We start from the raw sequence: 23,582 nt of genomic DNA, 5'->3' as shown, positions 1-23,582 counted from the left end.
TATACACACGCACTTAAAAACTTGTTGGCCAATTATTGGATGGTTCTTAACTTCGTATCACCTTCCGGCTAACTAATTTAATCATCTTTGTTCAGATCTTTGTGTATATGGTTTGGCTAGTAAACAAACTTTGTTCTTCTTTCTTCTTTTGGTCAGATCGAACTTTGTTCTTCTTTTGCTATAAAACTTAATGGCGAAAAATCCCTCAACAATAAAAAGCCTTAACTTTTCACAACTTGAAATTATAGTTAAATGCTATCATGTTAATTAAGTAAGTACCGGATCTACCACTATCAACGATCGCAAAAGCTTTACTAAATATGATATCATATACAAGTATTGGTTAGATTAGTTAGGTTAGGTCTATACTATATCTAACTAGTAATTAATTTTCTAGTAGATATCACCGATAGGAAATCACATGTAAGAAAAAGGTTACATCCATCAACATATATATAACAATCTTATTACCAATAAACAAGTCAGTCGTCTATGAAAGTGAGTTAGAAAACATTCAATAATGCAAGGTTTATAGCAAAGAATAACAATTGAAATAATTCACATAAACTAATGAAAGTAGGTTAATAATTGCAGCAAGAGATTAACACACTTTTGTAGATTTACAGAGAAACGATACAGCTTTACATATAAATGAAGGTGGTTGCGACTTGCGACTGTCCAGTTTGGCTTGTCGACACATTGCCCTCTATTGCCATTAATCATTATGATACCGCACGTGTTCCATAAGTCACATTCATTTGAATTTGTATAGTGTTATATGATGATAAACGAAATACATATAATGAAAATTAATTAACTTATTATAACATTTATGGGGAAAAAAAATATCAATACTAGAAATAGAAATGATAATATCACTATAGTGTTATGTGATGATAAACGAAATACATACAATGAAAATTAATTAAATTATTATAACTATTATGGGGACAAAAAAAACTATCAATACTATAAATAGAAATGATAATATCACTATAGGAACATTTTGCAGTTCACAAACTTATAACTCAATTGAATTGTTTGTATAATTTGTAGGTGCTGCTAATACACATTTTCTTGGGACATTATATGCTAATTTTATCATATCATCATTTATAGCCAGTACAAAGAAAAACTGAATAATCTTTATTGTATCCATCATACCAACGATCCAGCAAGTTGCTCCCATGATAATATGCCTTCTTCTTGGTGTGATAAGCAATAAGCATATAGATCCATAAATCCATTAAAACTTTGTTCTGAGTGCCATAAATTACTTACACAACCCTCCTTAAAAGATCATTCCAAACTTTATACTAGTAATACATAACACTATCATATTTATAAATTAGAGTAGTATATATCTCTATTTGATTTACCACATTCTAAAAAATATTGCACGAACATCAATCTCATTATTTGCATAGTGAAAAAGAAAAAGGTATTTTAAAAAGCAAAACAATCGTATACAGTATACTATACCCCTCTCTATATATAAATGGGACACACGGAGACATAAACGTAACGTTTCAGACCCACTCGTTTCCTTCCTTTTATTATCTCTCTCTATCTCATCTTCCAATGGAGACACGACCATCTTCTTCATCGTCTCTTTCACCGGCGACGAATCTTGATCTCGACAGACTCAAAGCTCTCAAACTCCTCGGAAAAGGCGCAACCGGAACAGTCTTCCTAGTCCACGACTCTGTTTCTGACTCCTCTGTTTCTTCACCATTCGCACTTAAACTCGTCGACAAATCCTCCTCCTCCTCTTCTCTCCGCCGTGCACGTTGGGAAATCCAGATCCTCCGACGTCTCTCCGATGACACAAACACAAACCCGTTTCTCCCAAAACTCTTAGGCTCCACAGAATCCCCTGACTTCATCGCATGGGCTTTGCCTTACTGCTCCGGTGGCGATTTAAACGTCCTCCGTCAACGTCAAAACGACGGCGTTTTCAGCTCCTCCGTTATTAAATTCTACTTAGCTGAGATCGTATGTGCGCTTGACCACCTTCATACAATGGGCATCGCTTACAGAGACTTGAAACCTGAGAACATACTCCTTCAAGAATCGGGTCACGTCACGTTAACCGACTTTGATCTCTCATGTAGCCTCGCTAAACCAACCCGACCCGAGTTCTATCTATCCGACCCAGAACCGGATCCGAGTCATAAGAGAAGTCTGAGTTTGTTCCGGACGAAGAAGAAGAAGAAGTCGAAATCAGCTAGGGTTAACCCGATCACACGCCGGAGACTGAGTTTTTCCGGCGGACAAAGATCGAATTCGTTCGTTGGAACAGATGAGTATATCTCCCCGGAGGTAATCCGCGGCGACGGACACGACTTCGCCGTCGACTGGTGGGCGCTCGGAGTTTTAACGTACGAGATGATGTACGGTGAGACACCGTTCAAAGGAAGGTGCAAAAAGGAAACTTTTCGTAACGTGTTGATGAAGGAACCAGAATTCGCCGGAAAACCGTCGGATTTAACCGATCTTATACGTCGGTTGCTGGTTAAAGATCCGACGAAACGGTTAGGTTTCCGGCGAGGCGCGGCGGAGATAAAGGAGCATGCTTTTTTTAAAGGAGTGAGGTGGGATTTGTTAACGGAGGTGTTGAGACCACCGTTTATTCCGTTAAGAGATGACGGAGGAGAATTGTCGGGAAAAGTAACGGCGGAAAGTGGGTTAGGTGTAAAGGAATGTTTCGAGAGACTGAGAACGCCGCCGCCGTTACCGTTAACGCACGAGTGCTCTGAAAACAATCCCTTTGTTGATTTCTGATCCACGCGTGCGAGAATCTAACACACGTTTAATACTTTTTTTTTTTGTTTTAATAGCAGTTTCTGATTTTGATGTGTATAAAAAAATAATTTGTTAGAACTAGAATCAAGAAAATAAAAATAAAAAGTGATGATATATATATAAAAATTATTCGTAATAAAAGAAATCAATAATCCAAATAACTTAAGGGGGTAACAAAAAAGAAAAGGACTGTGGAATCATAACCACACGGTCAAATTGTTTCGTAAAGAATGGTAGTTGATAATTACTACACTGTTCAAACGATCCACAACGAAAGTGATTTTTATGTTGTTTCAAAAGGACAGTGGTGAGAATACGTACACCTTGTAGGTGGTACTAATGATAGAAGAAAAAAAATAAGTACAATAAAAAGCCACACAGTTAAGCAATTGGTTTGTAAAGTCATCAACAACATTGATGGGAAATATATTTTCGATGATATAAAAAGTTGCGGACTTGCATATGTGTCCATCTAATAGTATTCAATTATCAATATCTAAGGAATATATTTGCTTTTTTTCTTTTTGATGAAGAGAAAATAGAGAGTTTAGAAATGAGAGAATGAGGATAGTAGTAAGAGTTGTTCACGAGCTGAAGTTTATTTAGATTAGAAATAAGACAATAGTTTGGAGATTCACATGGTTGTTTCCCGTGACTCCATATATTTTTGATTTGGACGGTCTGTTGTATATGTGGATGTGTTATACTCGTTTATGAAAAATGATGAAAAAAGATATTATGGAGATGTTATATATAATTGGTGTAATTGATTGAAACATGTTTCATAACGACGGCTTTCTATACAATTCTTTTTTTCTTTTTTTTTTCTACTTTTCTATATACGTCATACGTACATGATTAAATTTCTTGCTTGATGTTGATGATTATAGTGAATCCCGATTTGTTAATCGTAAATGTTATCGGTTTCCCCCATTAAATCATTGTCCAATCATATTAAATCGTCTAAGATGCTAAAATGATATCATCGGAGGAAAAATTGATACGTCGATGTGTGGCTACAATGGACCAATCAATATTCCCCCTATTTTTATATAGAGAATTGTAGGTTGGTATAGTATGTTGAAATATGGGCGAAAAAGTTTGGGTGCATATGAGCAAGTCACGGGTAAAAGATGAAATCTTGGCAATATTAAGAACACACCTACAAGCTAAAAACCTCTATAAGGTTTTGTTTCAAATAAGGTTGTCCTTTTATAAGTTGTTCGGCCAAATATGAATTCACAAGTGAGATACACTCCCCACACCCACACACACATGTACGAGGCTACGAGCTAGAGTTAGATTCTCTTAATGTGAAACATAAAAACGAATTCTATAAACATAATATATCATTTGAAAAAGAAAAAAAAAATTACGATGACTATATTATTTTACAGGTTAGTCAGGAAAGTATGTTGTTTTCATCAGAGGATTAGTTGGTCGACACTCAACAAGAATTGATTAGATTAATTCAACCTTTTTTTTAGGAGCTCACTTGATTATATATGTTTTAGAGAGACACATCCACCATTGACTTGATGATACTTTTTAGTAGTGAGAAGACAAAAAGGAAGGAGAGATAAGGGGACAAAGACTATAACATTTATAAAAAATGACAAAACTAATATTTGATTTTGAAAAGAAGAAGAAAAAAACAGAAGAAATAACAAAACTATATAGGAAGCAAAAGAAAAGACAAATGCTTAGAAAACCACCTCACGTGTTGTGTGTCCTGCCAAACCCATCAGCTATTAAGGAGTTGAAAATTATTAACATTGTGACTATTGTCTTTGTCTAATTATTATATATACTATTCTTCTGTTTACTTAAATAATTTTATTTCGTTAGTTAAAAACTTGTAAGTTTTGGTATCAAACTTTGATAACGATTACACAACGAACACACCACATGCTTCTTTTCCTTCTTCTTTTTCTTTGCTGTACGTTACATGTATCATAATCACGATTTGGTGCTTCATGTCCCATTTCAAGATTTGATCAACCATAAACATCGTTGATAACAAAGCCAATACAGTGATTTAAAAAGGGTAAATACAAAAAAATACATTTGCAGAGAAAACAGTCTCTCCACAGCAACTTTCTCGATTTGTTCAGAGGAAAGTTCTGTGAAGCAGAGAGGTTCCAATGGCCAAACCTGTAATGCACACACACTATGAGATGCTCCTTACGTACTGGTCAAGTGCAGTGTTGAACAACTCCGACCTTGAAAGACCAATGAAACATAGTCAGGGTTTCATCAATGCGATAAGATATTATGATCGGAAGTATGATCAAGATGCAACAGTGTGTGAAGCTTACTTGATTGGAGAGCCTGGGCTGTATATAGGATTTTTTACGACATACTCAACATATAAACTGTAGATGTACTTTAAGGATTCGCGTAAATCTCCCGTCTTTGGATGAGTTACTAAGATGATCTGCAAAAGAATAGAAACATGTTGTGGTTTAAGCATCTAGATGTCCGTTTAGTATTGTGGTAAAAAACAACTATGGAATATTCACTTATGTCTGCAAGCAAAGCTAGCTTCCAGCTAAAAAAAATTATCTTGTAAGACTCCATCTATGTATGTATATACACATATAAATGAATCAAGGCAGCCAATCTCAGTTTCTCCCCTGGTTATTATTAGTACTAGAATGCTTAGCCAACAAATCCGGACCGACGCTGTAAGAACCATGTATGTTCTGAATCAACAATTCTCATGTCCAGGGGAAGAACTAACCATACAGTGCAAGAATAGGGTTCTGTCCTGTTGATTAAATTTGTGACTCGACCCCTAACGTTATGTTCTTACAGATGATTCACAATCTATAATTAAAAACAGTGACCATCCATGAACCATCTCCTCAAGCTGGTTCAAACATAATAATATCTGTTGAGACATAACTTGGCTAGTTAGCTCAGACTGTTTTACACTGAGAAAACGACTTACTATTCTCATTGCTCCTCCTACACGACAACATGTCTAAATACACTAGTAAAATTTCTCGTTACGTACTCGTCTCCCTAGTTCTCATATTCTTCTATATAGTAACTCCTAAAACTCTCCATGTCTCTTAACTACACACTAAGATACTGACTTTGAGGTTGAAATTTAGAAGATACAGTTCTTATAATTCATTCAAAATCCCTAAACAATAAGCCAGATTCCAAATAAATCTTAATACTTATCATACTGAAACTACATGATGGACATCTAAGAGCAGTGAAGCTAACCTTGATACCAGAGGGAGTCTCCATGAAGCTTAGCTTGTAAGTGTTGGTACGGAAACTGTGGAAAGAGCAACCTTGTCCTGGCAACTGTGGAACCCCTAGATTCCCCTTATCCGCACTATACAAAATCAAAATCACAAAATCATAAGATCTAACCAAATCTATGGAATCATCAAATCTCACAAACACAAACATAAATTACTTGGGATCAAACTAATCAGCAAATCAAATCGAAACGATGCACACAAAGCACAGCCATTCAAATTCCGATCAAATCGAAATGGTCAAATCTAGCTAAATGAATAGTGAGAAAATCTAACTTGACTGGATCCATCTTTGCGGTGAGTGATTTGAGAGAGAAGAGGAGACCAAACATGAGCTTGTGATCTTGCTGAGGGTTAAGCGTATGAAGAGGCCGATTCCATTCTTTGTAGAGAAGACACACACCGTTACGGTTGAAAACGTACATCATGTGCGCGTTGTTTCCACTCGCCGTCGGAACCGGCGGCGACGGACTTATCTCGGATCCACCGAAGAATTGCATTCTTCCGTCTTCTCCGGCGATAGACGAGAGAGAGAGAATCAAATCAAAAGATCAAGCTGAGAGAGATCAGAGCAACGTCAGAACGAAACAGCTTTTTTTTTCTTTTTTTTTTCTTACTTTTTTGGGCTTCAAATGAGCCGTACAATAAACCCTAGAAGAATAGGCTCTTAGTGGGCCAAAGCCATATAAACAACAACAATGTTAAGACCAAAGACCGGCTTTGTAAACCGGTGGTCTCGGATTCTCACACATGGTAGGCATGTTATAGAGCTCTCAATCTCTCATTACCTGTTTATAAACTTATGTTAATTAAATGACAATTTTTTTTCTTCTGAAGCCACATAATCACTGATGAATCATTAATCTAGTTAGTATTTAAGAAAAGGGACTAATAAAAGTGCAAACAACCAAAAGGACTTTCGAATGCATTTTTAAGAAGATAAAACTAAGAAAGTGGGAAAGAATCTAAATAGGTGGCTTACTAATTCTAGGAAGAGGATCTTCACCCCTAAGTTCCACGTGAGATTGTGCTTCTTCTGTTGTATTCCACCTCGATTCTCACATTCTCATAAAACCTTATCTTATATTTATGGATATTGTTATTTTCTTTGTTCCAAAGTAACAACTACTTTCTTGACACCACAATATCTTCTTACGAAATAAATGTTAGAAAACAATTTTTAGCTGAAACTTAGTAATTTATATATTAAGGAACCCTGTCGTATATAACTAGTTAATTAGTTTGTGATGGCCATTTGAAAAAATTCAAGCGTTTTCAAAGTTTGACTTATCAAATTAATTTATCCATAATATTTAAAAATATTAAAATTTTGTTCGTTTTTAATTGTTGTTATGGATAAAGAGATGTTCCTCTCAAATCAGTGAGAAACAAATGACGCATCTGACGATAACGCTTATCAAATTTACGATATAAGAAAAGGATTACTGAAGAAATATCATGATAAGGCCATAAAATCTACATTAATTATCATATATAAGAGACATGTTAATTCTTTTGTTTCTAGTTAATCTATAATTATTTATATGTTAACCAAGGATAAATGATTTTTTACAAACAAAAATATGGAAAGAGAATACGATCCATAGCAAAATCATCTAGATAATGCTCACTAACAGATTACTTATATTTTTTATAGAACACCTAAACTTATCATTTCATATTTACTTCTTATTTGTTGACTCGTATACTCTTTTTATTTTATTTTTTCACTTCACTAGAGAGTTGAATATGCTTTTGGCTGTACGAATTTTGATTGCAAAGATTTAAGTCATATGAATTTTGACATTAGTTAAGATTAAATTGTACTTAATTTAACTATAGACAATGTAACAATGAAAAATTTACACAAATTATTATAATTAAATTAAATACTTATGCAATCAGCATATAATTTTATATTAATTAAGAATTAGATAGTTATAAAAAAAATTTAAAGATTAGTTTATTAAACTTTAATGAATTTTTATATGAGGTACTTCGTCGATCTATCTTCTAAAAAGATCATCTAGATAGCAAAATCTTTTGTGCACCCAGACAAAACAAAAAGCTAACATAGATGTTATGAGTCGAATTACATATTTATCAGATTTGTTCATCTTTTCATCAAATTCAATATTTGTTTTTTTTTCTCTTTTACGTGGAGAAATAATTCATAAAAAGATTAGAAGAAAAAAAACAATTTTTTTTAATGAATGAAACTTTATATAGTTAGATTAATACGAAAAATGTCATACAAACAAAATAAGACAAACAAAGTTGTTAAAAGACATTCCAAACATACAAACAAAATAATGCTAATGTTTGAGTTTGATAAATATCCCAAATCAATAGAGAGTCATCATACATCTCCATATCCTTCTATAGATCTTCAGATTTCGTCACAAAATCAAATAATTAATCAAGATCAAATTCTTGATTGCACCCATCGAAGTTCCCAAGTAAACCGTCGTCGTTTGCTATGGATTGTTGTTCATCAATATTGTTTTGAAACCCTTGGACTTCACACTTAAATCATTCAACTATAAATTTTTCCATAAAACTTCAGAATTCGTATCATTATAAAAAATTTAATCATCAACATCAAGCTCTTCATTGAAGCTCCCAACTAAATTGATTTCGTAGGCAGAAACCCCTAGGGTTTGTTGTTCTTCACTGTTCTTGTCTTGAAACCCTTGGACGTTCACAGATACATCATCTACTTCAACACACAGACTTGACAAACATGGTTGATGATTTAGGGTTTGCTGCTGATGAGTTACATCCACACAATCTCTTTGCTTCTTTTCCTAACTCCTTCAGGTGTAACATCTTCGTCATTAAATCAATCGCGGCACCCAAATCCTCCGGATTCTCTGAATCGGCGAGACTCTCATCTTCCCACCAAAACCCTAATCTTTCATCATCATCCGAGGAGGAGTCTTATCCGCGAGGAAAGCTGCAACAACACTATTGACAAAGGAGTGGCCAAAAGTGTAGAAAGCGACATGTGAATTAGAAGAAACCGGAGTCCCTAAAATCACAATATGAGCGTCGGAAAGAAGATAAAGCTCTGAGGCTTTGCTTTAAAGACCCTTACGACTTTTTGAGATAGCAACTGCTCGTGGATCTTTCTTCTCTATCTTCTTCCTTGTATCGATCTTCCTCTTCAACTCACTCATTCTGATGTTTTCTCAGTTTCACGGACAAAGAGAACAGAGACAATAAGACTCTAAGATTTTTTTTTTTTTTTTTTTTTTTACCGAAAAATGTGATAAAAAAATCAATTTTCAATTAACTGAAATTTGTATTTAATGAATTGATCAATTATTTTATAGGAAGTTGATTTTTATTTTCCTTATTTTTAAATCAGGTTTGCAAGAAACGTACAATAAGATTGTGAAGATTTTTAAATTAGTTATGAGAATTGATTGAAAGCCAAAAATCTGAATGAAATAAAAACTATGAGAACTGTTAACTTTTACAGCATTTAAAAGTGCACACTAACCAGTTCTATAGGTTTATCGAGTTAAATTTTTTAAACCATGAATCATTTAGTAAAAAAAATTATTGTCCGCATATAAAAAGAAAAATTACTTTCTCACATGAACATAATTTTCTCTAACTTAAATGTAACTGGAGTTCATAAGTTCATTTTAGCCACTATGAAAATATTATTAATTTACTTTAGGTAATAAAAATGTATTTTTATATATCACAGAACAGCATACTGTTTGTCAAAGACTCAAACTCCACTTAACGGTGATTTCGTGTCTCACTTCAATGTTCCAAAAGCAGTGTAAGCATTCTTCATGATGAACATATTTGATAATCCAATAATGAAATGTACATGTTACAAAAACAAATCAAAAAGGAGATTTTAAAATTTTAATACATAAAATTTTCTCCGAATCACACGATTAAACAATTAATCTGATATACTAGATCACATTCAACCAGTCTGATTAACCAATCAAACCGGTTTGAAAACCACTATCGCATACATCGTATGGTACTTCTTTAAATAGATAGAACGTTTAAATCTATTCCACTTTATAGCATTCGTTATTTTTTTGGAATAGTATAAAAAGTTTATGTATTTTCATACTCCAATTAAGAGGGTATGATTCAACATTGTTTTACCAGTTAGAGTGGTAAATTTAAATTTACTAAATTTAATATATGAATTTACTCAATATTAAAATAAGATAGAAATTTAACATAATCTTTTAGGATATGAAAATACCGATTTTTTTCGATTGGACCGTTTAAGTTGTTTTCCAAAACAAGCAATATAACGTAGTTATTGAAATATGAGTTCGGATATGTATTACTAGTCGTATACTTGTATGCATTATTATCCTGAATTTAGAGTTAACGTCTCAGAAATTCCTAAAATAATTTGACAAATCTCCTATCTTCCTCCCTATTCTTCATACCTTCACCTTTTCTAATAAGAGGTGGTGAGACGATTTTAGCTTTACAATTTAATTGATTTAGATTAAATTTTTTAAATAAAAAAGCGAACCCAGCTCTCTTTCGACCCGAGAGAAACCCGACCTGTGAGTTCCTCTCATCCCAACCGCCGGCGATTCTTCCGACGTCGGAGCTCCTACTGTTGTCGTTATTAACCAACTCGAGTTGAATCAAGTTGTTCGTCGGAGCTCTCTTTCAACCCGAGAAACCCGACCTGGTTACTCACCTCTCAACCCAGCCGCCGGCGATTGTTCCGTCGTCGGAGCTCCTACTGCTGTCGTTCTTCACCAATTCGACTTGAATCAAGTTGTTCTTCAAAATGCTGGTGCGTTACTTCTCATTAGAGTAGCTTTTGGTTGAATTTGTTTTTGATTTGTAAATTCAGAAATTCAATTGGGTTTAGATCGAAGAAAGCTTGGCACATTGGGTGTTTTACAAAGGTTTATTGGTCGATTGAGCTATCTATTAGATAAGAAATGGATTTGGCTTTCGATTTCAGTGAATTAAGGAGATTAGAACTCGTTTACCATTCGATTCGATTTTGATATGAGAGAGAGAATGTGGTGAAACTGGTAATACTGGTATATTTAGTAAAACTAGTAAAACTAGTAGTAGTACTAATTATGATTTTTTTATATTGGTTGGTTTGGCAGGATACAATATGCGAGAACGTCAGCCTACATTTTAAATTTGAAGGACGCATGTATAGTATAATGTTCAAGAGGAATATAACATTGTTGATGTTAAAAGCAAGGATACAAAGGAAGATTGGGTTTGTTGAAAGTAACGTTCAGTTGCAGCTGAGCTACAAGCCACTACTGGTAGAAACAGTTGAGCATTGTGAGCTTAATGATGATGAGGATGTTAATGTTTATCTAGACTCTGTTAATTATGAGAAGCGAAGATGTATGTTGTTTGTGAATGTCATCCCTTCTGAGCCTCAACCTGAGCAAGTTCCCATAGCGCCCACAATGCCCACAATGCCCATAGTGGACCAAAGTTCTGTCGGTATGAACTTTGAAAACCAACATGCGAAGGATGGTGAAATCGGACCTAACACCATTGTTGTCTACGTAGGCAAAGAAAAGGCTGTAGAGGGTGATTCTAATAAAGAGGGTGAATCTGAATCACGTGATGAAGGTGATGTATATACTGAGCCACGCCCTGTTGTAGAACCGTGTAAGTATATTGAACCATGGGATGATGGTTTGGATCTGACTAAACTTCAAGAATTTCCAAACAGGAAGGCATTGCAAGATGTGGTGGATAGAGCTTCATTCGCTAACTGTTTTAGTTTTGAAATAGTAAAGTCGGACAAGGTGCGTTATATGGTCAAATGTCCTAAAGAAGGATGTAACTGGGGTTTACGAGGTGGTAGGATTCGAGATACAGATATTTTCTCGATTAGAAGGCACAACAAGATGCATACATGCTCTCGGACTAGTCAAAGTTCAAGCAACAGTAAGAGACAAGGCACTCCAAAATTAGTTGCTTCTCTTTTACATGGTGATTATCCAGGGCAAATGGAAACTCCACCTCCGAAAATTATCATGGATCTTGTCAAGACAAAATTAGGTGTTGATATATCATATTCCACGGCGTTGAAAGTGAAAAATCAAGCTGTTACTGATTTGAAAGGTAGCCCAGAAGAAAGCTACAAGATGCTGCGATTTTATCTGCACATGTTAGAGAAGGTTAATCATGGTACAAGATCATATGTGCATTTCAATGAGAATAATAAATTCATGTACTTGTTCATAGCTTTGGGAGCTAGCATTGAAGGATTTAAAGTCATGAGGAAAGTTATAACTATGGATGCAACTTTTCTAAAGAACGGATATAAGGGTGTTCTTGTTTTTGCGTCGGCTCAAGATCCTAACCGTCACCATTATCCCTTGACGTTTGGTGTTCTTGATGGTGAGAATGATGCAAGTTGGAATTGGTTTTTGGAGATGTAGAAAAATCGTTGTTGGGGATTCTTCTGAAATAGTATTTATGACTGACAGAAATACAAGTCTCATTACAACCATAGCTAATGTATATCCTCTAGCTCATCATGGTTTTTGTATCTGGCATTTATCCCAAAATGTGAAAGGTTATGCTCGTAACGTCAACAAAGACGTTGTTGCATGGAGATTCATGGAGTGTAGTAGGTTTTACACAGTGGCTGAGTTCAACATTGCTTACGCTTCTTTTACGACAAGATATCCTTCTGCTGCCAAGTATCTTGAAGAATCTACCCAGAAAGAAAGATGGGAAAGATGTGTTTTTCCAGGAGATAGATACAACCTAGACACAAGCAACTCTGTTGAATCGTTGAACAGCGTATTTAAAGATGCAAGGAGGTACTCCTTGATACCCATGCTTGATGCAATACTTAAAAAATTCTCTGAATGGTTTAATGAACATCGGAAAGATGTTGTGTCTGGATCAGTCGCAAATAAATTGGTGCCTTTAGTGGAGAACTACTTACATGATTTATGGGCAATTGCTGAGAAACTAAAGGTGATAGAGCTAAATGGTTTCGAACTTGAATACAATGTCATTGACAGTGACGGAAAGCCTTATTTGGTGAAGTTGCGATTGAGAAGTTGCAGTTGCAGGTTTTTCGATATACAAAAGTATCCTTGTGTGCATGCATTGGCGTCTTTCATTACATTCCAAAAATATGGAGGTAAGGATATCGAGTTACATGAGTTGTGTTCTAAGTATTATTGGACGGAGCTGTGGGCAATTGCATATTGCAGGACAACTTATTTAGTACCTGATAAGTCTCAATGGGATGTCGTAGATGAAGTCCAAGATATGCAGATCATGCCTCCGAATCGGAAAATAAAAGGGGGAAGAAAGAAAACAAAAAGGTATGCATCTGCTGGGGAAAAACGACCAAAAACTCGACCTTGGACGCAGAATAAAAGGCGCCGGAGACAAGGACTCCAATGGTTGTTATTTGGAGATAATGTTCATGTTTGATTCACCTCTTCATGTATCAATTGTGTTTTGTTTGAAACTTAATGTAAAAATTGGTTTGAAACTTAATTTGAAACTTAATTTGAAGTCTAATAATGTTTTCTTCTTTCAAAATGTGTATATAAGAGAGTAGAACTGGCACAACTAAGATAAAACTGGTAAAAATAATAAAATTGGTACTACCTAAAACCAATACATATTGTATAATACATGTGTATAAATGTTCTACATAGGTTTCTACTATAGGTGAATAATTTTCGAAAATCTACTAAATTTAAATTATTTATGAAAGAATTTCAACAAATGTTTCGAAACACTTTTAATGTCACTTTGTAAATAATTACCAAGTAAGCATGAAAAAGTTATAGAATTATAAGTTTTAACTTATGAAGTTGCAAAAAGATTGTAATTGTATGTTAGTTAAGTTTAATCAACTGTAAAACTAAAAAAAGTAATGCTAAGGTTTAGTATAACTAATTAAACTGAGAAACCTCTAAAGTACAACTATTTGCAAGTTTAGTGCAACTGCATTAATCGGTAAAACTGTGTGTGAACACACAGTGTGAACCCACAGTGTGAACCCACACATCTTTTACACGTGGCCAGAATTTCGTTTTTTCTTTCTTTCTTCACCACACACCACAGCCCCGAAGATTTATCTTCCTCATATCCATTCATTCATTTTCTTTGAAACCTAAAGTACACCTTCTCTCCTTCTCTCATCTTCAAAGTCGAATTCTAGATCAATTTATCTCCTTCTCAAACTATGGAACAATTTGAGTCTGACCCATACTATGCTGATCAGAAGAGGGCGAGGAAGTTAGAAGCGTGGCGACAAGCCATAGCCGATGGTGATTTGGGCATGCCTCGAATTTGCCCATGTGGCGAACGAATCGTCAATGAGATCTCTCCAACAGAAACAGAGAAAAAGAGATGGTTTACTTGCGTTAAGTATAAGGTAAATTAAATTAAATCAAATACAATTGAGAGACCTGAGTATGATGTTTGTTCGTTGATATATTTTGCAGGATGATGGATTGCACAGGCGGAAAAATTGCGCTGATGCAATTGAAGAAGAAACCCAAACCTTAAGGAAGGATGTTGATAACCATTGGGAGAGATTGAAGGAATTTGAACCCCATCATACTCAGATCTATAATTTGCAGATGCAGCTTAAGGAGAAGAGTGACGAGATTGCCAAACTAAGGGAGGAGGTGGCGTTGCTTACCACTCGAGTCGATCTCCTGGATAGGTTGTGTTTCGATTGATATTATATGAGTTGATCTTATCTTTTCCTTGAATTCTCTTGTTGAATCAGTTTCTTATCTTTCATTTGACTTCTCTTGTTGAATCATGATGTTCTATCTCTCTTTTATGTGATTTCTAGGATTATGCCTCCTTCTTGAATTGGATCATGTTCTATATTTTTCTTATATGAATTCTCTAGTTTTGTTTAGTTTTACGTAGTTTTACCAAAAATACGAACGACAAATCCAAGAAAATAACGTAGTTTTACATAGTTTTACTAGTAATACCAGTACCAATCGCAAAACCAAGAAAATAATTAAGTTTTACATAGAAAATAACATAGTTTTACTACTTCTTAGACCTTTTTCTCTTCGTCCCTCTCCCTCCTTCTTGCGAAGTACTCGGTTGCTCATCATCTACATGCGACTGACATGAAACCAAATTTTGTTAACACCTTCTAGTATTACCAAGTATTACTATAGTATTACCAAGTATTACTATAGTATTACGAAGTATTACCTTTGATTTCTCTTGCTCTTTCACATATACTTCCAACGGTTCGATCCTTTTTTCAAGCCCATCAATCTTCGCCGAAATGTTATCGAACTGAGTTTTCATATCCTGCTTCATGGTCCTTAGAAGATCCACCAACTCAATAGTATTTTCTCTCGGTTGTTCATTGGCGTCTATTTCCTCATTCACATCATTTTGTCCTGAACGAGTAGCCACATCGGCTGTGTACATCTCCTCCAAAAGTACAGGTAGTCCTCTACGAAGGCGCCACATCCAACTGGCAACTACGACATCATGGGTATCGTCTTCCTCAGCTTCTTCCATGATTAAATCGAGAAGAGGAATTTCTTCATCAATATGAGGGATCACACTAGCAATTGCCTGTGTAAACGACCTACTTTAGATACATTACAAACCAATTTATTCAAATGATTAATAATTTCAATTGTTAGGATGACTAACCTTTGTTGTACCAATTGTATCACCTATATTCTTTAGAGGAAAACCTTTATGACCGGTACTCTTAAATTTCTTCCTGCACATCCTAGGACAACATGCATCCGCCTCAGAAATTTGGTCAATGTAAGTGTTCGCCAAAATTGGAACTGCCTCAAATAGTAAAAACTACACAACACACAAAATAAAATAAAATTCAGCTTCACTTATAAGAAATATCAACAATGAGAAAAATTCAAATTTTAAACTAACTAACCTCCAATGGAATACAGAAACCTGGAACAGGCCATATCACATTCTCTTTATGCACGACCCCATTAAAATGCTTCATTGTATGGGAAATCTCTTCTAGCATGTTCTCGAATGATAATCTCCCCCAAGGAAAAGACACACAAAAACCTGGATCATTCACTGCTCTTACAACAAAATCATCGATACCCGCAGCATCTTTCCCCGAGTCTTTTGTATAGCCTACAATGATGCTTCCTAAAAAGTAGAGAACCGCCATCTTCAACCTATCACGAGTACGATCTGGTTGCATTACCATTAGCTTTCCCCTCACATCTTGAAGTGTAATCTTTTTTTTTTCGTAAAAAATACTTCCTTCGAAACTCGATACCGCCGGCTTCCTTGTAATCAAGTGGATAGCACCGACAATCTAATCCAGACATCAACGCATGTTCTCTCAGACCATACCGGATTGGAACACCATTCACAACAAACCATGCTTCCTTCTTTTTTCGATTTTAGCCGTTCGAAGTAAGAGCAACCACATTCCCATAAGCTTGTGGTTTGGTTCCCTTGGCATGTGGAAAATGTGCTTGAATTGTGGATGTTTCTCAAACCAATCCCTCTCAGAACTAGTCAGTGGATGCTCTAATTTATCCAGCGTTTCCACAGTTTCAAAAATATGATACCTTGTCGATAGCTTGATTTTCTTGTTGTACTGACTAGGCTCAAATTGCATTCCTAAAAGTTGCATCGCTTCTATTTCCTCCTCTGATTCCTGCAACAATATCAGTTTTACATGAGTTATACCAGTTATACAACAGCTAGTTGTACCAGTTCTACTAGTTCTACACCACCTAGTTGTACCAGTTCTACTAGTTCTACACCCATTAGTTGCACCTGTTCTACCAGTTCTACTATATCGATTTCAAATTCCAATTCAATTCTGAAAGAATGACACAGACTTGTTGTACTTACACTTGCATCGTTGTGCTCCTCGTGCTCCCTCTCACTTTCGCTTGTACTCCTTCTCGAGTTACCTGCCGAGTTCGAACTTCCCTCCTTATCTTCTTCTTCTTCTTCTCCTTCATCGTCTTTTTCTTCTGATTTTTCTCCTTCATCATTTTCTTCTTCCCCTTCATCGTCTTTTTCTTCCCCATCTTCACCTTCTTCTCCTTCATCGTTTTCTTCTTCCACTTCATCGTTTTCTTCTTCCCCTTCATCGTTTCCTTCTTCTCCTTCATCGTCTTTTTCTTCCGATTCTTCTCCTTCATCGTTTTCTTCTTCCCCTTCATCGTTTTCTTCTTCCCCTTCATCGTTTCCTTCTTCCCCTTCATCGTTTCCTTCTTCTTCTCCATCGCTTGATTCCACAGAAGTAGATCTCTCGTTATCTCCTCCTTCTTCATCATCTTCTTCTTGATTACTTGATTCCGGGCTACCGGATTTTGCTTTCTCTCCTTCGTTCGCATTTTCTCTTCCGACCACCGGATTGGGTTCCTCCAAAACTCGACTTTCACTTTCTTCTGCCACCGTACTCAAAGCTCTCTCTCCTCCTACTGTCGCCGGACTCAAACCCGACACACCTACTTCCGGCGAATCAAATTTTGCTTTTGAACCACCATCTCCTTGTGAGATCTTCTTCTCTTTCAAACGCTCACTCCTCCTCACACGACCCCCCCTTGTTTTCACCATCTTCTTACTCGATTTTTGGTTGATTGAAAGAAAACGAGAAAACCCTAGTTCTACAGTTTCACCCAAATTGATTCGAGTTTCTCGAAGAAAGACGAGAGAGAGCGGTTTTAAACATAAATTTTACAGTTTTTTTTTAAAAGATACCAATTCAGTTTTTCGGGTCTTAGATCCGATTTCTTTTGGTTGAGTAGATACTACCCAGGTATTCTTTGTAATTATCTTAGTTTTCTTTAGACAATAATGTAAAAGACTCATTTCTTGATTTAAAAAAACAAAAAAAAAATAGACCAAGAAAAAGAGGGATTTTTTAGATTGTCAGAAATGTTTTAGGGAGTTCTGAGACGTACATACGTTCTTAATATTTATCAATTTAATATTTACTTATGTTCTTAATTAGTACTATCTTATCATAGACTTAGTATATTATAGTACAAAAAACCGTAAGTACATTACGTGTCCTATATTTTAAAGGAAGGGTACATACGTGTTGAAGCGTGAATAGTTGGATTCAGTCGCTTGAAAGGTTCCCTAAAATTTGGAGCCCGAGAATGGTATATCAGCAACACCTGTCTGATTCTCCAACTATTTTCCATTTAATTTATCTTTTTATAGTAAGTATATTTTATTTATTTTTTCCAGTTTTATTACAAAACATATATTTTGTTTTCCTTTTTTAAAGTTTTCCGTCATTTCAATAAACGTCATATCGACAAATGTCCTTTTTCTCAGCCATTTTTATATAGCTTTATAAGTCAACAGCTTTAAATCCCACAATACTCTCTATAGTCTTCGTTTTATTAAAATATCACTGTTCTCTTCTTTGTTTTTTTAAAGAAATTTCTGTATCATGTCAATAATTGCGAATTTAAAAAAAAAAAAAGATAAAGTCCAAAAAAAAACACATTAAAAAAGCTGCTGGATTTATTTTTTAGATTTAATTCTTTCGTGCTTCTATCCTAATAATTTTTTTTATACATCCACTTTAATTCTATATATCCCTCTTTTTTAATAAAATAACAAAATTACCCTTCTAACAATTTTTAAATAAAAATCGAACATTCTACTTGTACCAGTTGCACCTCAGTTATACTCTAGTTATAGGCTAGTTGTACCCTAATTGTACCCACATAATAGGATTTGAATTTTGGGCACGCGTACGTGCGCATGGAATTTGCTACCACTGAACTATTATGTTTTTCGTTGAATACTTACTAATTTAATTATATTTAACCTTTAGCAACTTTCATTAAAAATAATATTGTTTTTTTACCATTAAAGAGTTTTTAAGAAATTGTTTTAATAAAAAAGGATATGAGATTTTAGTCTTTTTTTTTTTTGCAAAACGAGAAAATAAACGATTTAATAGCCATTATTATAAAATCTTACATTACTTGCTTGGAAGTATACCATAACTTTTACAGAAAAATAATAACAGCAAACCAAAAAAAAAAAAAGTTTATTTTTACATCCCAAATTCTTCTTTTTTTTGGTTTTTCATTTCCAAGAAAAAAAAAGATTTTACTGTTATATAAACATTATACTATTAAACAAATTAAGACGTGGTCCCCACGTGTCAGCATCGAGGTTTCCACTCGTAATAAAAAGAAACCACAAAGGGTAGTTTAGTCAAATCACAAATAAATCCCAATCTCTACCTGCCCTCTGTTGTTGTTTCTTCTTCTCCTCCTCCTTCCTCCTCTCTCTCACGTTCTCTTTTTTTTTTTTTTTTTTTTTTAATTTTAATCAATTTAACTCGCCGGAGAAAAAAAACACATCACGCCGGCGAGAGATACTTCCCGGAGAAATAACTCATCAAGAAGAGAGAAACTCAAAAGCTACTAAGATGGAGTCAGAATTCCAGCAGCAGCACTTCCTGATCCACCACCAGCAACACGATCACCAACACCAAAGACCAAGAAACTCAGGATTGATTCGTTACCAATCAGCACCGAGTTCTTATTTCTCCAGCTTCGGCGAATCGATCGAAGAGTTCTTAGATCGACCCACGAGTCCCGAGACTGAGCGAATCTTATCCGGCTTTTTACAAACCACCGACACTAGCAACAACGTCGACAGCTTCCTTCACCATGCTTTTAACAGCGACGGAACTGAGAAGAAACCTCCTCCTGAGGTTAAAACAGAGGAAGAGACTGAGATTCCGGTGACGGCGATGGGTGTTGTTGTCGGAGATGTTGAGATTCCGGCGGCTTCTGATTCGATTGGGTACGCTTCGGTTTCGAGGAATTTGAGTCAGAATAAGAAGAGACCTAGAGATGATCGGAATCCTCCTCCGGTGAATAATCTAGCTCGTCATAATAGTTCGCCGGCCGGATTGTTTTCATCCATTGACGTTGAAACAGGTTTAAATCTTTCTTTTTTTCTTTCTAATTTTAAAATGGGAAATTATTTCCTTATCTGGAAACTTTTTAAACCTGAGATAACTTTTTTGAGAATATGCTTACGATTTGATAGGACTGTATAATAAGCAACTTGCTTTGTATTTTTGGGATTTCAATAAGTCACTGTAGATTGGATACTATAATTAGCAAGTAGTTGTAGTTTTAACATTTTGTTCTGTTTTTATTGCGTGTTTGCAGCGTATGCGGCTGTAATGAAAAGTATGGGAGGTTTTGGTGGGGTTAATGTGATGAATACAAGCAATACTACTGAAGCTTCGTCTCTTACTCCTAGAAGCAAGCTTCTTCCTCCGGTTTCTAGAGCGATGAGTCCCATCTCTGAGGTTGATGTTAAGCCTGCTTTTTCGTCTAGATTGCCTCCTCGGACACTTTCTGGTGGGTTTAATCGTTCCTTTGGGAATGAAGGGTCTGCTTCATCTAAGCTTTCGGCTATTGCGAGGACCCAATCTGGAGGTCTAGATCAGTACAAAACCAAGGTATGTATGACTGAGCTCACATTGAGAATTTGTTCTGCTTCTGTTCTTGTTTGATTGAGTTGTACCGATGAAATTTAATTTAACAGGATGAAGATTCAGCTAGTAGACGTCCTCCTTTGGCGCATCACATGAGTCTGCCCAAGTCTTTCTCAGATATTGAACAGTTACTCTCAGATTCTATCCCGTGTAAGATCAGGGCCAAGCGTGGTTGCGCCACTCATCCTCGTAGCATTGCCGAGAGAGTAAATCCTTCCCTTGCTATTTTTCTCGATGACATTAAAATTTCATGACAAAATATATAGTACTCTCTCTACAAAGATCATATATGTTTACAAAATGTTGTGGAACAGGTGAGAAGAACCAAGATCAGTGAAAGAATGAGGAAGCTGCAAGACCTTGTTCCCAACATGGACACGGTTAGATTGATCGATCTTCCTTTTTCGTATTCGTGCGTTCACGTTTCGTTTTTGCTTAGTGTATTTATCATCTTCAATTGATATGCAGCAAACAAACACAGCAGACATGCTGGATCTTGCGGTTCAGTACATCAAGGACCTGCAAGATCAAGTGAAGGTAACATTCTAGCTTCGTATTGCACACTAATTGTATCTCTTGAATCCCTTTGTTCATTCTATACAAAACCGAAAATTTGAACTTTTTGGTCAGGCGCTCGAAGAGAATCGGGCAAGATGTAGATGCTCTAGTGCATGAAACTAGAATTCCTCAGTGTGCGCGAGTGCTAGCCAGGGAGGGATATGTGCATAGAAGTATCGGTTTGGCCTTTGGAGAAAAGTCGAAGATAGCAAAGTAGAGCAGAGATCATGAACAGAGCTAAATATGGTGGATGATGGTGAAAAGGGTTTTGTAAAGTTGGAACCCTTTTTTTTGGTAGGGAAGAAAGTAAGTTTGTGTAATGGTCCGAACTCCAAAGCTATTCTATGTTGTTCTTACAACCCCAAAAAAGAAAAAAAGCAGAAGAGAAGTGATGTACAATGAGAAGCTTCTTTTATTGTTGTAACTCATGAATAATTCAGGGTAATTAGTAATTTTCTTTTGTTAGGATCATCATTAACTACCATGGTCCATATCTATGTTACTTGACCAAAAATAATAGGCAATTTCATTTATATATATTTAAGCCTTTCAACAATATATATATATATATATATATATATATATAGTCGAAACTAGTTTTATTATATAGTTGATAACATATCATGTTTTTAAAAGAGAGATTCTCAAAAATAGTAGTAAAATAAGATTTTTTCCAAACTTACCACAACATATCTAAAATTCCAAAAATAACACAAATTAATCATTTAAAATTAAATTCTAAATTCAAAATACTAAACCATACCCCTCAAAACTATACTCTAAATGTGAAATTAAGAACCCAAACCTAAAAAAAAATATTCTAAAAATTAATTTTAAATATTTTAATGTGTTAAATAATGCTATTTTTGGAAATTTTTGGAATGTGTGCTATAATTGTCCATAAAACTTGTTTTAGTGCTATTTTAGGGTATTTCTCTTTTTAAAATGATGCCTGAAAAAAAAATAGTTATATTGATAATCTATCTTAACATTTTTGAAATACATTTTTGTGTCATACTCTCTTATCTTTGTATGCAAACAAGTCTCAACTAAATTCTTTACAATCCTTACAACCAAACACAATCATTTTCTTATTTGATAATATTAATTTCCTAAAATATATCTATCTAATTTAAATAAATATGTTAGATTAAAATATAATTCTCCTTTCATTTTTATTAGTCTTATATTTAATTATTTTAATTACTATTTAATACATAAAGTTAATAAAATTTTAGATTTTTTAGCATATAATGTGATTTGAATTTTTATAAACAAATATATATTAAAAATTGTCTTAGGATATTTGTAACCAAACAAGTATATCCACATATAGAGCTCGGAGTACAATAGGGTGCCATCACTTTTTGCCAACTTCGGGTCGGGTTTTTAACTAAAATTATAACCGATTCAATTATCCGGATCCTCCTTAAGATTGCCGAATATTTTGGGTTGGGTTTTAATATATAATATATTTATTTACATCCAATTAATGTCAATTAATGCCCATTGTATCTTAGGAAATATCTTATTTGCATGCCGAATTTTTAGGACCGAGTTTGACAAAAAAAATTGATAACCCAATTTATGTAATCACATCCCTATAATATGGAAACTAATTCAAGATGAATACATCTTAAGAAATATCTAATTTGCGTTTAATAAACGATTACATATTTGGTAAGATCTTATTAGCTTTAAATGTACACTATTAATCTAATAATATCAATTGAGAATCATAATAAGAATATGTCAGATCATTCATTACTAAATCATAACTAACAAATCGTAAAATGTCTATTCTCAACTTGCGAATCATACCTACAATCGTTAATAATATATATACCTACAATCGTTAATAATATATATATATATATATACGTCAACAAAATAATAGATATGTGGTACACACAGCTAGTTATGTGCAAAATCTGTCATATTTTCTTTTAACTTTTGTTTTGAGCCGACCCTACGAAGCACACACTCCATAAGTCTTGTCCGAAACAAGAACAAACAAAAAAGATGGGCACAATCTTGCCCAACACTAATAAGTAGTGTTGTGGTTGGGGACCATGTCTTTGTTGTTATTTTTCTTTGCTCTTTTTAGGCAGTCATGTGAAGGTGCACTAAGTTGTGTGGGTGACACGTGACAAGATTTTGTAAATAATTCCTTCTTAAGGTTACAAGTGTTAATCATCACCTAAATATACCAAAAAGGTTCGTTAGGTCAAAAGTTATTACGATATGATTCCAACAAAATCGATAATGCGCATATATTAATGTGTCCTTCTAAAATGCTCGGACATGTTCATTATCTGATTTTCTCTTTTTCACATCATCACATAGACACGTAACCATTAACGATTCTTTTTAAAAATCCGGATAATTTCATAGAGATCACAAAATTCTGTCTTTATTTTATTTGATATACG

At 34.8% G+C, this 23,582-nt stretch overlaps 2 protein-coding genes and 2 pseudogenes across 3 annotated transcripts; 3 read left to right on the top strand and 1 right to left on the bottom strand.

The window, feature by feature from the left end:
- Window positions 1–1,397: 1,397 nt before the first annotated feature.
- Window positions 1,398–2,950, top strand: LOC104742634 (serine/threonine-protein kinase UCN pseudogene; annotated as a pseudogene). Its single transcript, XR_015579226.1, has one exon. The product of XR_015579226.1 is annotated as a serine/threonine-protein kinase UCN pseudogene (transcript).
- A 1,743-nt stretch (window positions 2,951–4,693) lies between these two features.
- LOC104742633 (uncharacterized) lies at window positions 4,694–7,038 on the bottom strand. The gene is made up of 4 exons (XM_010463646.3): window positions 6,360–7,038; window positions 6,043–6,157; window positions 5,124–5,242; window positions 4,694–5,027 (listed from the first exon to the last, which is right to left on the bottom strand). Exons 1-4 carry the CDS (start codon window positions 6,581–6,583, stop codon window positions 4,976–4,978), a joined length of 510 nt encoding a protein of 169 aa, XP_010461948.1. The 5' UTR covers window positions 6,584–7,038; the 3' UTR covers window positions 4,694–4,975.
- A 4,970-nt stretch (window positions 7,039–12,008) lies between these two features.
- LOC147928828 (protein FAR1-RELATED SEQUENCE 5-like) lies at window positions 12,009–13,529 on the top strand (annotated as a pseudogene).
- A 5,806-nt stretch (window positions 13,530–19,335) lies between these two features.
- On the top strand, window positions 19,336–21,687 carry LOC104742632 (transcription factor bHLH122). Its single transcript, XM_010463645.3, has 6 exons — window positions 19,336–20,023; window positions 20,261–20,556; window positions 20,643–20,798; window positions 20,907–20,972; window positions 21,061–21,129; window positions 21,223–21,687. The coding sequence occupies exons 1-6, from the start codon at window positions 19,507–19,509 to the stop codon at window positions 21,265–21,267; spliced, it is 1,149 nt and encodes a 382-aa protein (XP_010461947.2). The 5' UTR covers window positions 19,336–19,506; the 3' UTR covers window positions 21,268–21,687.
- Window positions 21,688–23,582: the final 1,895 nt, after the last annotated feature.

Source organism: Camelina sativa, chromosome 14 (genome assembly GCF_030686135.1).
Source record: "Camelina sativa cultivar CO46 ecotype springtype chromosome 14, ASM3068613v1".
Classification (NCBI taxonomy): Eukaryota; Viridiplantae; Streptophyta; class Magnoliopsida; order Brassicales; family Brassicaceae; genus Camelina; species Camelina sativa.
The sequence above is the reverse complement of the archived record's forward strand: the minus strand, read 5'-3'. Positions and strand labels throughout refer to the sequence as shown.